At 38.7% G+C, this 14,529-nt stretch overlaps 1 protein-coding gene across 1 annotated transcript in view; it reads left to right on the forward strand.

The window, feature by feature from the left end:
• Positions 1 to 3,546: 3,546 nt before the first annotated feature.
• Positions 3,547 to 14,529, forward strand: part of LOC115268507 (O-acyltransferase like protein-like) — a 30,448-nt gene continuing 19,465 nt past the window's right edge. The window contains exons 1-2 of the mRNA XM_029876591.2: positions 3,547 to 3,880; positions 3,956 to 4,102. Coding sequence (XP_029732451.2) covers positions 3,683 to 3,880; positions 3,956 to 4,102 — 345 coding nt within the window. The 5' untranslated portion in view covers positions 3,547 to 3,682. The remainder of the gene's footprint in view (positions 3,881 to 3,955; positions 4,103 to 14,529) is intronic.

Here is a 14,529-nt window from a genome sequence, read left to right on the forward strand (position 1 = left end):
TAGGAGAGAACTTCGGTAGAATTCTGGAGCAATCCCTAGAGAAATTCAAAGAGAAATCTCTGGAGGCATTCCTGGATAAATTCGTGGAGGACATCCTGAAGCAATTCCTGGAGGAATTTCTGAGGGAAAGCCTGGAAGAATGCCAGGAAGAATTCCAGGATAAATTCCTGGAAACCCTGGCAGAAATTGTAAAGGAATCCCTGCATGAATTCCTGGAAGATTCCCTAGAGGGAATCCGGAAGTAATCCATGGAGAAATTTCTAAAGAAACCTATTGAGGAATTTCTGGAGTATTCCGTAGAGGAATTTCTGAAGAATTTTTTGGAAGAATTCCTGGGGGAATTCTTGGAAAACCCCTCAAGCAATTTCTGGAGGAATGCTTCTGCTAGAGCAATTCTTGGAGAAATTCCGAATCTCTAGAAGAATTCTTGGAGAATTTCCTGGAGAAAACCTTGACTCAACTCCTAGAGAAATCGCTGGACGGGAATCCTGGAGGAACTTCTGGACAAATTCTTGGCGGAATCCCTGAAGGGATTTCTGAAAGTACACCTGGAGGAAATCCTGGAGAAATCGCTAGAGGAATTCTTGGAGAAATCCCTGGAGGAATTTCAGAAGGAAAAATTTGGAGAAGGAATAATCCTTGGAGAAATTCCTGGACGAATGCCTGGAGGATTTTCTGAAGAAACCTTTCGAGGAATTCCTGGAGGAATCCTTAGGAAAATTTCTGAATAAATCCTTGGAAGAATTCCTGGGGGAAATCTTAAAAAATCCCTGGAGGAATCACTGAAGCAATTTTTGGAGGAATCTCGAGAGGAATGCCTGGAGGAACTTCTGGACAAATTCCTAGCGGAATCCCAGGAGGAATTCCTGAAGAATGTCCTAGAGGAATTCTTGGAGAAATGCCGTGGAACTATCCCTGGAAGAATTTCTGGTGGAACCCCTGAATGAATTCCAGGAGGAAGCTTTAGAAGAATTCTAGGTGAAAGCCCTAGAGAAGCTTCTGAAGAAATTCCTATAGGAACTTCCAGAGGAATTTCTGGAGGAATCATCGGACGAATTCCTAGAGAAATATCTGGAGGAATCCTAAGAGAAATTCCTGGAGATATTTCGGAAGAAATTCCTGAATAAATTCCTAGATAAATTCTTTCGCGGATTTCGCAGAGAAATTTCTGAAGGAATTCCAGGAAGAATTCTTGAAGGAACTTCTGGAGAGGTCATCGGAGGAACTCCTTGAGGAATATCTGGATGAATCCTACGGGGAATCCCTGGAGAAATTTCTGTAGAAATTCCTAAAGGAATTCCCAGACTAATTCCTGAAGGAATCTCTTGAGGAAAAATTCCTTGATAAACTCCTGGAGAAAATCCTGGAAGAATTCTCGGTGGAATCCCTGGAAAAATTACAGGAGGAATCCCTGAAATAATTTCTGAAATTTCCTGGAGAAATTCCTGGAGGAATTGCTATAGGAATTCCTGGAGTAATTTCTGTAGGAATTTCCGAAGGATTTTCTATAGGTATTTCCGAAAGAATTCCTGGATCAGTCCTGGACAAAGTTCTGAAGGAATTCCTGAAGAAATACCTGGGGTAATTCCTAGTGGAATTCTTGGTAGAATTCCTGTAGGAGTCCCTGGAGAAATTTTTGTACAGTAAAGTTTTCCCGATCCAAGAAATAATTTCCAGGGCTTCGCAATAGCGAAGATCAATGGGGTGTATTAGATGGGCCAGTTCTCAGCAACGCTAGATGCGCTAACAAGCGCACTAGTATGGTTGATTCCTGTGGTCATCGACGGAGACTTCAACGCCTGGGCGATCGAGTGGGGTAGCCGATCGACTAACGCGAGAGCCTGGGCATTACTTGAAGCCATGGCTACACTGAACGTGGATGTCACGAACGTAGGTGAAAAAAACACCTACAGCAGGAACGGTGAAGAGCCCATCATTTACGTGACTTTCTGGAGCCCAAGTCTAAACCCTAGCTCAGACTGGAGGGTCAACGATGGGTACACGCACAGTGACCACCTGGCGGTATAATATAGGGTGGAACATGGAGGAAGCAAGTCACAGCCGAAGGTCGTCGAGGATGGCTGACCTCGCGCTTCGACAGGGCGGCATTTGTCTGCTTATGGAGGGTAATACCGACGATTTATCCACTGAAGATCTAGTCGGAGCTCTAAGCCGTGTGTACGACGCTGCAATGCCTAGGCGATCACTACCCAGAAATGAATGCATGCCGGTATAGTGGTTTCCAGAAATCACAGAACTCCGCGCATCCTGCCTAAGAGTTAGAAGGAGGATGCAAAGAGCTCGCGCCGATGAGGGTAGAATAGCGCGAAGTAAGGTCAACAGGGCGGTGAAAATCTTTGCCAGGCAACCAACACGATCGCTTGGGATGATGCGTACATTGCCAAAACAAAGAGAGCGTCAGCACACCTGAGATGCTGCAAAAGATCGTGAAAACGTTGTTCCCGCTCAACGATACAAGACCATGGGCCTACGTTCCCTATAGCCAAACCGGCCAAAGCGAGGTACCCCCGGTAACGAACGACGAGCTCATCGCAATAGCGAAGCCGCTAAAGTTGAACAAAGCTCCGGGTCCGAACCGAACGCTATTCCGAGAGTAGCCATCAAGGCAGCCATCGAGATCGAGGCTAGCCCTGACATGTCCGGAATGTCTAGGCAGATGTGCCCGGACAGAGGTGAATTTCCGGAGAGGTAGAAAAGGCAAAGATCCCGGAAAGTCACCTGGCAACCCGTCTGCATACAGACCTATTTGCCTTCTTACACCGCCGGGAAACGGATCATTCTGTCAAGGCCAATGGCCAATACCAAGAACAACAGCAAGTTGAGTTGTATCTACCTACGGGTAGTCTAAGTACAAGTCAGGATACAACTCTCCAGGGGAGAGAGGACAACTTAAGTCGGAAGCTAGTAGAACGCTTACCATTAGAGTGTTCTCATGTACGGTCCCCCTTCTTCTCGAAGTCATCCCTAACAAGCGTTCCGCGAAGGTAAGAGGTTTTCGGTTTTAGTGAGTCGAAACCCACATTTCCCGAGGACCCACCTCTCAGGTATCTGATCAGCAGATTTTCTCTTTCTACACACCAAAAAATCGATTGAGGGTTTCAGCAAAATTTTGCTGAATTTTGCCGAGCTGAAGGTTTCAGCAAAAAAATTGCTGGAATTCAGCAAAATTTGCTGATTTGTTCAGTAAACTCTGCTGATCACCAGTAACGTTTTGCTGAAATTCAGCAAACTTTGCTGAAAGTTCAGCAAAAAAAATTGCTGGACCCTTCAGCTCGGCAAAATTCAGCAAAATATTGCTGAAAGCGTTTAGTGTGTATACAAAAAAGATCATCTTTCTTCGTCTATCGCCTATAACGAATGAGTTCCTGGGAATGTGATGAAACCGGCTTCTTCGCATGCCGGTCAACAACGGACCAGATCTTCATAGGCTTAATAGGTGCATTTTGAACCACTTCCCCCCGTTGTTGGCCGTCTGTCTGGATGATTGATATCGAAATCAACGCGTTGACCCGATCGAGCAGTCAGCCAGTAGTGTACCTATCCCATTATCGTTAAGTATAGAGGAGGGATACTGAAACAATTCGCTTTCAGTTAGAATTTGAATAGCGACGGAGCAGGTTTGATCGAACGGATACCTAGAACGAACGATCGCGGGTAGAACATGCCATTGAGATGCAAGCTTCTGAGTGGGATACTTTGGCTAGTGTTGCACCAGGCGAAGATCGCGGTCGGGTCCAGTGGTTCGGAAATAGTGCCGCCCATCTTCCGGTACGATGATTTCAAAGCGTGCCGCCAGGTCAATTCGCCGGGAGAGTTTTGCTACGTACGGATAGTGCTGGAATCGAAAGAAAATGCCGTTGTGAGTGCGCGAAGGGGTTTATTTTCGGGAATGGAGAACGGTGCATAATAATCGATATCAATTTGCGATCTGCAGGACTCGCCGAGCAGGATTGTTCCCAACTTTCGACGTAATCTGCTGGATTGGGGCATGTGCATAGCGGACTGCCAGAGAGAGGTTGGCCTTCTCGATGAAAGTGAACGTGAGCGGTTGTTCCAACCGAAGATTGAAGTTAATTTTACGGTGCGTGCTAGCTATTTAATTACGGATTTTTATTTCAATTGGAACGAGTATGTATTTTCAACGCATAAATCAGTAACAAATTTTGAAAACGACGTATAATCAATGGTGTAGCATTGATAACCTTGTTTTAAATTTTTTTTACTGAAATGGTGATCGGATCGAAAACAACGGAGGTGATCGAAAACATCCAAGATTGTACTGGAGTCAGAAGGTGGGGGTGACATCTGTTTTGCCAAATAGCTCAAAGTGATTATTTAGTGTGTTATTGTGTTTGAGAGGCCTCTGCGGAACCTATTCCAGGTGTTCCGGAGCGTCCATATCAATTGATACATACTTCAGTTTATTTTTTTCTGCCTATTCTTTCGGAATTATGAAGATTGGTACGTCGCACGTCATGTTTTGGTTGCAAACCAGAAATGTCCCCGATGACACTCCTGTGAAACCTGTGCTAGATATTCCGGGGTGGCCATATTAGTTGATACAGACTTCAGCTTATCGTTTCTGATTCAGTCATTCGAAATCATGAAGATTGGTATGTCGCACGGCATGTTTAGGTTGAAAACCAGAAGTGTCCCCAATAAGGCGCCGTGGAACCTGTCACGGTGATCCGGATGGGTCAACTTATTCAAGTCTAGTTATCGCAGTTGTGGTTCACTATTCTCAACAAAAATTTCGTTGTAAATCGATGGTTCAGACACAATAACACACGAAATAATCGTTTTTAGCCATTTTGACAACCCCCTGACCCCAGCATAATCCGGAGTATCTCCGGAATGGTTCCGAATATTGCATGGCCACTGGAGCATAATAAACTAGCACCAATTTATGATCGATTGAGAACGAGTTCGAAAAAATCGGATAAAAATTGACGAAATGCTAGCATTTTGAAAATGAGTTGTCGGGGGTTGGGTACGTGAAGGTTAACAATGTGCAACTGAAAAACGTTGCATAATAAACATTATGCAACTAATTTCAATTGCATAACGAACCAGTGCGTAAAAGGAGACCATTATGACTCTGAAATGAGTTGGCAAGAATTATGATCCTGATCTACAAAATGGTCATTTATGCAAAATGAAGATTCTTACAGCACGAGTCGTACATTTCTGGCTTTTGATTTACATGTACAATCATTTTAATTAATCAGAAGTTTAACAAATTTGATAGACTTTCTTCTGGATTTTCTATAAGTTCCATTTTTATATTTTTTAACTTTTTTTTGGTATGCTTTGCGGTCCGAAAGTATGTTTTTTGAACTACTTAAATTAGACGAGGATTTTTAAGTGTATAAAATACTGAGAGATATTATCACTCGAACGTGAAGGACCGTCCATATACCACGTGGACAGCTTGATGGGGAGAGGGGGTTAGCGAAAAGTCCACGCTTGTCCACGGGGGTTCGTCAAATGTCCACGTGGACAACATTAACATATAAATTAGGAAACAAGAATCAACAAACGAAACAAATTATGTCGCATTATTGATGAGATTCTCTTCAACAGTTCTTTCATACATTTTATTTTATTATACATTGTCTTTTATTGGTAAGTTACTTCTTCAAGGAAAAAAAAAATTATGGTACTGATTCACAGACTAGTTTGTTTTAAATTGTCAGAATTTCCAATTACTTAGTTTTCTTCATCGAGGAATATACTGGAGATTTAAAATGGAGTGTAGACCATGCAAATGTTGGTGTTTCAGTCAGAAAATTTTCTTTGAAGTTTTGTATGAATTTTTCTAAGTTTCATATCAATTTTTTAAGCTACTTCAAAGTTTCAAAATACATGTAGGGATTTGCAGGCTTATCTCAAAAACTTTTTTTTGAAGGCTCCTTTAAAATTTAAGATGTTTCTAATGGATATTGAAGTCTAAGCCTCACCAATACAATTTAGTTGCTGTACATTTTGGTTTTTGTAAGAATCTAAGAAATATAATCTTATCTCAACAAAAATCTAAGATTTAAAATTACCTTATCTCAACAGAACAATCAGACAATCATAGATTGAATAAATATTCTAAAAAACACCAGAGGCTGTACAGACTAAACATTGAACAATCACTAACATTAGGCGATAGACATTACACAAAAAACACCCAATGAAGAATTTCAGTTTGACGAAAATTTTTCACCAACTGGAGCAAGAATCGAGCCCACACTCTCACAAACATTAAGCTGAATTAAAAACAATGTTGAAAACTTGTAAGTACCTAACAAGTAGCACTGTTTGTATTCTATGTAAAGCTATAGAATATTTGTATTTTATGAAGTTTTCAATTATATTTAAGACATGATTTACGAAAAAAAAAATACTTTTCAAAATCACTTTTTCATTTTTTTTTTCAAATGTGAAAAAAAACTTATTTTCTGATGTCCACGTGGACAATGGGGGAGGGGGGTAGGGGTCAATGAAAAATTCACGCTTGTCCACGGGGAGGGGGGAGGGGGTAAAAATCATGAATTTTCTGTCCACGTGGTATATGGACGGCCCCGATGAGTAAATGATATGTGGGTCATTTCATATGAAGTTACCGAGAAAATGTAAAAACTTGCAATCGACCATTTCGGATTCGAACCAAATTTGGCTGAAACATTTGTTTAGATGAAATAAATGTTGATGCCGATCGAATCACCCCTCGGCCCGTGGCAGCACCCCTCGTTTTGGCCAATATGAAAATTATCCTCTCTTTCTTGTATTTTTATCTGGGTAACTCTCGCTGAGACCGGCCCACTTTACAGATTGTCTTCAAAAATATTTAAGGTAAAAAAAAAGGAAAATGCGTTTCGTTACTCAAATTGATGTTATAACGGTTTAAATGAGTCACCATTTGACCAAAATCGAGGGGTCTGCAAAAATTGTTGTGGCTCTAACTAACGGGGGTCCATCAATTTGAGTAACCAAATGCATTTTCCTTACTTGTTTAGTGAGAACTTTCAGAAAATCGGCACCTTAAACATTTTTGAAGAAATAAGTGTGGGTCGGTCTCAGCGAGAATTACCCATCTTCTATATAGGGGAAATTGTATATTTTCGGCAGTTTTGTTCTCTTCGTCATAGAAGGTTTTTTGAAAGTTGTTGTCCTCAAAGTTGGCTTCAAATCCTTCCCAATCAAGTTGAATTATACGTCCAAGTTTCAGAAATTTTGACCGACAAAAACCCCTCATGACGAACAGAACAAACCTGCCGATAATACCCATCGTCACCCTATATAAAAATGAATTTTTGTCTCTCTGTCTGTCTGACCGTTATGCATTCAAAAAATACTGAACCGATCGGTGTGAAATTTTGTATGTGGGTGGGTTTGGGACCGGGGAATGTTCTTAGCTTGGTGTAAGACCTCTCCGGTCTCTGGAACGGCAGGCTCCCATACAGATGAATTTGCGAGGAACGTCCCAATAGCGCTTATGTCAAAAAAACATAGTAGGCAGGCAGTGCGACATTTGAAAATATAACATTTGAAAATATAACAAAATAATTTACGTTCAAGCCTTTGCGACCCACCAAAAATCAGGTGCACAGTAGGAAAAAATAGGTATAAAACGCGAATAAATTCAATATCTCTGCTCGGAGTGAATGGATTTGAATGAATTTTTGACACAAACTGCAATAATCTCTATAGTTTCAGATAAGGAAGGAGAGTGTCGTACGCCGCACGATGCTGGAAATGAGTGTATGTATTCAGCTCGTTTTACCCCGCTCTCTCTCACACATCTTTGAGAAAATCATCATCTATTTCCGACTGGCGTGCAAAATAAATGACTCATTTAACTCGTATTTGTGTGAAACTTACCTTTGACATAAGGTTGGCCATGCTTTTATCGTTTGCGTTCCACCCCGGGCGGAGATGCATGTGAAAGTTTCAAAGAAATAGGGGATATCGGAGTTATTTGAAGATATTTCAGTTCAACGTGCGATGAGGCAAACCAGCTCCATTCGATATTATCGAAGTTTTTTGCATGATATTCACTGGAAATTTACGTTGGAAAAAGAATTAGGGTGATTCAGGTAATTTGGACAGACCGTAACGCGTGTATATTTTGACATTTACGGCAAAATCAAATGGAAGTGTCCAAACTATATACGCGTAACGGTCTGTCTAAATTACCTGAATCATCCTATGATGCATAGAATTACATGAATTTCAAGTTTAAGCGTCAGTCAATATTCATTATTTTTTTCTGTTTGGATACACGATAGATGTTGATTGCCAGATCTATTAGGTGGAAATAGGATTGCCACACACGCAATGTGAACTTTTTGGCAAAATTCCATGAAAAAAAAAACAAATTAGACTGCTACATGCATTATCGAAAGAATTCCTAGTGATTCTGGAGATCCAATAAACAAGAAACTTTTGTGGCGAAAATTCATGATTGATTTTTGAGCAAATTATTAAAGACAAAGGTCTTGAAATCCCGCTTCAACAGTTCATCAGAACTTCAGACGCACAAATCTCAAGAAGCAAGCTTCAAGGAACATCCCGCATAGAAACTTATGGTTCATGGTATCACTCATATCATAACATGTCCATTCGCGGAATAATGATGATAGATTCAATAATAATTTAATGATTGAATGATGGAAATTCATGAAATGAGATCATTCAGCACTTTTTAAATATCATAGTATTAATGATAACGAATCACGGTATGGTTTTCAAATCATTTTGAATTAAGTTTGTTTTCGATTACCATCCTGGCCATAATCAATTATTGATACTTTTTAACTGGCATTAGGTCGTTATCAAAACGTCATTATGACAGCATGTGTGTACCTACCTTTTGATCCATGCCCGATCGGCACCACTCAGTATAAATTATCTGGAAATATCTATTCCCAAACACCCAGCAGTGCTTTGTTCCTGTTGCGTTCTTGTGGGGAATATGTTTATATCGCATGTTGCAGGCGGTGCGACAACGGAACATACCATCACTGGGATCGAGGAAGAGTCGTTTCTTCGGAAATAATGTTTCTTTGCAAATCAGCTTCTGCCGTGATTCCTTCCATTCACGCAACTTCCATTGCCGTTCGACATCCACCAGACTCGCTTGCCACATAGTTTGTCCATGTCCAGATGGCCTTCCGGTAATCTTCCTCCTGGCCTCACCTTAATATTATTTTTTTCGGAATGCTTCCTTAGAAAAACTTTACAACATTATCACCTTCGAAACACCCGCGAGCACTTACTGTGTATAGCGTAATCGGTAACAACGTGCGGCGAGAAACGGAGCAACCCCGGGATCCAAAGTTCAATCACCAACTACCGAAACAAAACATTGGTAACACAACGATTAACTCAACGGTAGCCCAATTTGACAGCAGCGACAAATGCGCGCAGGGGTGGACATTTTTTTAGTCGATAATGCAGAAGTTGTGATATATTTCAGTTTTGTTTTGATGATTCCATGTATCATATAGCGAATGATAAAGTGATTATTGCATGAATGATATCATAAATTTTTTGTTCGAGAAAAAAGGCGTTTTTGAATGGTAACGATACTTAACAACCCATTCGGTCTATCATAAAAAGTTCGAAAATTGTACCTGCTATCATCCATATGATTGGCTTACAATCCATTGTATGATAACATGTATAATTAGAAAATGATAACCTGTATCAGCGCTGTATGTTACCGTTTTATTCGGGAGTGTATTTTATTATTCTGTTTCTGCTCACTTGTAATAAGTTTCAAATAAGAAGATTATGTGCGCTGGTTTTGTTTACGAAGAGATTTGTGCGCTCGAAATCGTGAGTAGGTCCCAAAATCGGCCATTGTGGCGGCCATTCTGGGATTTCAACAAGTCTGTCCTTAAAGGAACAGTTTTTTATTTGATGAAAAAGTTTTGTTTTTAATTTATATGGTTTTTTTCACGGAAATTTCAATCAAAATCATGAAGTTTGAAGATGAAGATTCACCTTAGAACACTTTTCGGATGAAAAGAGATGAACAAGTCTGAGTGTAGAATTAGCATTTAAGTTAAAATACACATTAATAAAAACTGAAAAAAAGATGAACCAGCCGCCTTGGGCTGAAAATCTCTATAATAAAGTAATAATAATAATAATAATTTCCGGATGAAAGTCGTCACACATTGTTTGAAAATATTTCAGATAAGCTTCTCGGAGGAATTCCAAATTTTCTTAAAACCGAGTAATGACTGCATGTCTGCATATCTACCTATTTGACAATAAAAAGTTCTCCAATTCAGTTAATGAGCAAAGATGACTATATTTGACTAACACCTATATACAGGGTGTTAGGTTCATGAGTGTAAACTTTTTAAAGAGTGATACAGGACCATAAATGGTGAAAAAAATTGTTCTACGCATATGGTCAAATCTCAATCGTTACGTAGTTATTGAACTCCCCATGTTTTGGACTCTTATTGCTTTAACTGACTATAACTTTAAAATGGTCAAACTTATCACAGTTTTTTTTTACTCTTATTCGAAAGATTATTGAATTTTCTATCAAATGGCATCTTTGAATCGATTGGTTTAGTTAAATAACTAAGTTTTCTAGAGCAAATTAGGTAAAAATAGTGTGTTTTTATTTGTTTATGCCAATTATCTTTGAAACATGCGTAATAAATTAAAATTCTTTCTTTGGCAAAGCTGTGACCCCTGTTCCACTCTACAATTCGTTCTTAGACGCCAAAATTGTAATTCTTATCGTTTTCTTGCAATTTTGATTTAAATGTGCGGCACAGTGCGCAAAAAAGTGCTTACCATGACGATTGTAAATTTATGATCTAAAATGCGACGTTCATATCGAAATTGCAAAAAAAATGATAAGAGATAGAAGTTTGATGTCAAAGAACGAATTGTAGAGTGGAACAGGGGCCACAACTTTTCCAAAGAAAGAATTTTAAATTATTACGCATTTTTCAAAGATAATTGACAAAAAAAAACAAATTATTATTATTATTTCTTTATTATAGAGATTTTCAGCCCTAGGCTGGTTCATCTCTTCAAAAAAAAAAAAAAAAAACAAACAAAAACAAATTAAAACACACAACTTTTAGGCTATTTGCTCTAGAAAACTTAGTTATTAAACTAAACCAATCGGTTCAAAGATGCCATTCGATAGACAATTCAAAAATCTTTCGAATAAGGGCATAAAAACTGCGATAAGTTTGACCATTTTAAAGTTATAGCAAGTTAAGGCAATAAGAGTCAAAAACATGTGGAGTTCAATAACTACGTAACGGTTGAGATTTGACCATATGCGTAGAACAATTTTTCTTCACCAATTATGGTCCTGTATCACCCTTTAAAAAGCTTACACTCATGAACCTAACATCCTGTATATACCTAGGTGTTAGTCAAATTTAGTCATCTTTGCTCATTAACTGAATTGGAGAACTTTTTATTGTCAAATTTTAAAAAGTTCGCATTCAGGTACCTAACACCCTGTATTCCTGAGTTGTAATTTTTGCATGAAAGATATTTTTGTAATTGTTTTTCAATTTCCCACCAGTCTTATTTGAGTACTTGTGATTAAACTTCTCGGGTGTTGAATAATCCCCTTTTAGAATACTAGTTAAACATCTGGTTGAGAATAACAAGTGTTCTTAAATGTTCACAGTCCGTTTTGTTTTGTTCAAGAATATGTATTGCATAAACATGATTTCAAAATGTATTGTTCAACATGCAATAATGCAGTTTTTTTTAAATACTGACAATCTATGCAGTTGCAGAATAACTACATGAAAATGAGGGCGATTTAGATACATTGAATACCAGTTTTTCCACAGTGGTAGTATTTTCAGCCTTTTATCATGGACAAACTAAATCTGTTTAGGGAAACGAAAATGTTTTTCTCAAGCCCCGGGGGTGCGATACCTCCTAAAAATTTGGGAAACAATGACCTAAACGAACGCCACAATGAACGAATGTCAGGGAAGGAGACAAGATAAGTTCAATGTTACCTTTTTTTGAGGATTAACATAGTCAAATCGTGAAAGTAACAGAGATCACGTCTTTTGCTAACATTATTGAATTTATTTGAAAAGCTGTTTAAACCATAAGATATTTTGAATTATAATTGTTTCTGCAACTAAACAATTTCCGTTATAGGTTAAAATACTGATAATTTTTAATGAATAATGAAAAACGACTTTGCTTCAAGACCACTGAACTCCACGAACAAAGCGTGTTTCAGGTGGTCTTTAAGAATCGTTTTAAGGAAGATTTATATGACGTTTCAGTGAAATTTCAGGTGCGTTTCAGATGCGTTTCGAGGGGTTTTATGGGGTTCCAGGATATTTCAGATGAGCTTTTAAGGCGTTTTAATGCGATTCAGGCCAGAATGTCTTAAAGAAGAAAAAAAAACCTAAAACGATCAAGAATTATTTGGAATGTGAAGTGTTAATGAATTACGCAAATCTATATATGACACATTCTACCGTGACGTTACAACGTTTTGACGCATTCGTAGTCAGATTTTCCTCTATAACTCATGAAAACGAGCGTTAACCTCAAAATATTTTTTCATATTCGGATTCCTTATAAAATTTCTGATATATTTGACCTACTGAACATTTAGTTTTCATTAGAAAAACGTGTTCAAAATGCGTATTTGTAGCGTGACGTTACAACGCGCTAGAATCCGACCCTCTCTAACGCGCTACCAACATCTTAAAAAATCTGCTCGGATTTTTATGATATTCTGAATTTTTTTTCCACCATTGAAATTTATTGGTTTGTTCTTCAATTCAATGGAATAAAACATTTAAATTTCGGATTTGTTTTTGAATAATAGACTTTTACATTTCGTGACGTTACAACGCCCGTTCAGTTTCAAACAGGGTTCTGCTCGCGTTGTAACGTCACGATAATGCACATCATGTTAGAATCAGAATAATCAGCCAAATCTGCCCGAATTTGTGAATATATTACTGCATTATCTTTAAAGCTTCACGGGGAACCTTATGCTATTAAAAATCCGTTTTGTGATAAATGGCTCGGAGGGCCAAGTTATTGCTATCAGCAGTATGAATACTCTTTCTTAAAGGTTAATGACATCGGCACCCATCTTCGGCTTAGTACCACCCATATTCTTCTAATTTTATCCCAAAGACTAGACCCCTGAGATCCATTACTTCGCACCGTCAGATATTTAGATTTTTCAGCATAGAACACATCATGCCGTCGTGATAAGGCACATTCTACCGTGACGTTACAACGTTTCTACGCATTCGTAGTCAGATTTTTCACTATAATTCATAAAAACGACTGTAAACCTCAAAATATTTTATCATATTCAGATTCCTTGTAAAATTTCCGATATGTTTGACCTGTTAAACATTTAGTTTTCATTGGAAAAACTTGTTTAAAATGCGCGTTGTTACGTAACGCTACAAGAATTCGACCCCCTCTACCGCGCAACCAACATCTTGAAAAATTTGCTCGGATTTTTATTTTAAACTGAAAATTTCTCCCACCATTAAAATTTATTGGTTTGTTCTTCAATGCAGTGAAATAAAACATATACATTTCGGTTTCGTTTTTGGATAATCGACTTTTACATTTCATGACGTTACAACGCCCGCTCAGTTTCAAACAGGGCTCTGCTCGCGTTGTAACGTCACGAAAATGCACATCATTTTAGAATCAGAATAATCAGACAAAATTGCCCGAATTTGTGAAAATATTATTGCATTATTTTTATTGCCATAAGAGCAACTTTATTCTATTAAAAATCCGTTTTGTGATAAATGGCTCGGAGGGTCAAGTTATTGCTATCAGCAGTATGAAAACTCCTTCATGAAGGTTAATGGTACCCGTCTTCGACCTAGTACCACCCATATTCATCTAATATTGTCCCAAAGACTAAACCGTTGATATTCATTACTTCGCACCGCCAGATATTAAGATTTTGCAGCATAAAACTAATCACGCCGTCGAATTAAACATTTTTTCAATAATTTATGCAATGTCATTGATTCAATTAAAAACGCTTTAAGATGTGCGAGCAGTTATTGAACCAAAGACATACCTGAGGATCTGCATACCAATTAAATGTTTACAATAGTTTAGAATTTCTCAAAAAGTTTTCAACAAATTTTGATTAGTTGAGAAACTATTTTTTGGCAAAATCTATGGGCACTTAATAAGAAGTTGCCGGGGCCCGTGGCGTAGTTGGTCACACGTTCGCTTCATATGCGGATGGTCATGGGTTTGATTCCCAGCCCCGGCACTTGCAATTTTTCGTCAGTTGCTTTTCCCCCGAGAGCAACTGACACTGACCCTCTTCTGAGCCCCATGGCTCAAACGGACCCGGATACCTGGACATCGGCGAACTGCTACTCATAATGGACCCCCAATCGGACTGGAAAGGAACAACGGCCATCCATCATCCTCCTTGTGCTCATCATTCTACTAGGTATAAAGTAGAAAAAGTGAAAGCAGCAGAAAGGCAACCAG

This window comes from Aedes albopictus, chromosome 2 (assembly GCF_035046485.1).
Source record: "Aedes albopictus strain Foshan chromosome 2, AalbF5, whole genome shotgun sequence".
NCBI lineage: Eukaryota > Metazoa > Arthropoda > Insecta > Diptera > Culicidae > Aedes > Aedes albopictus.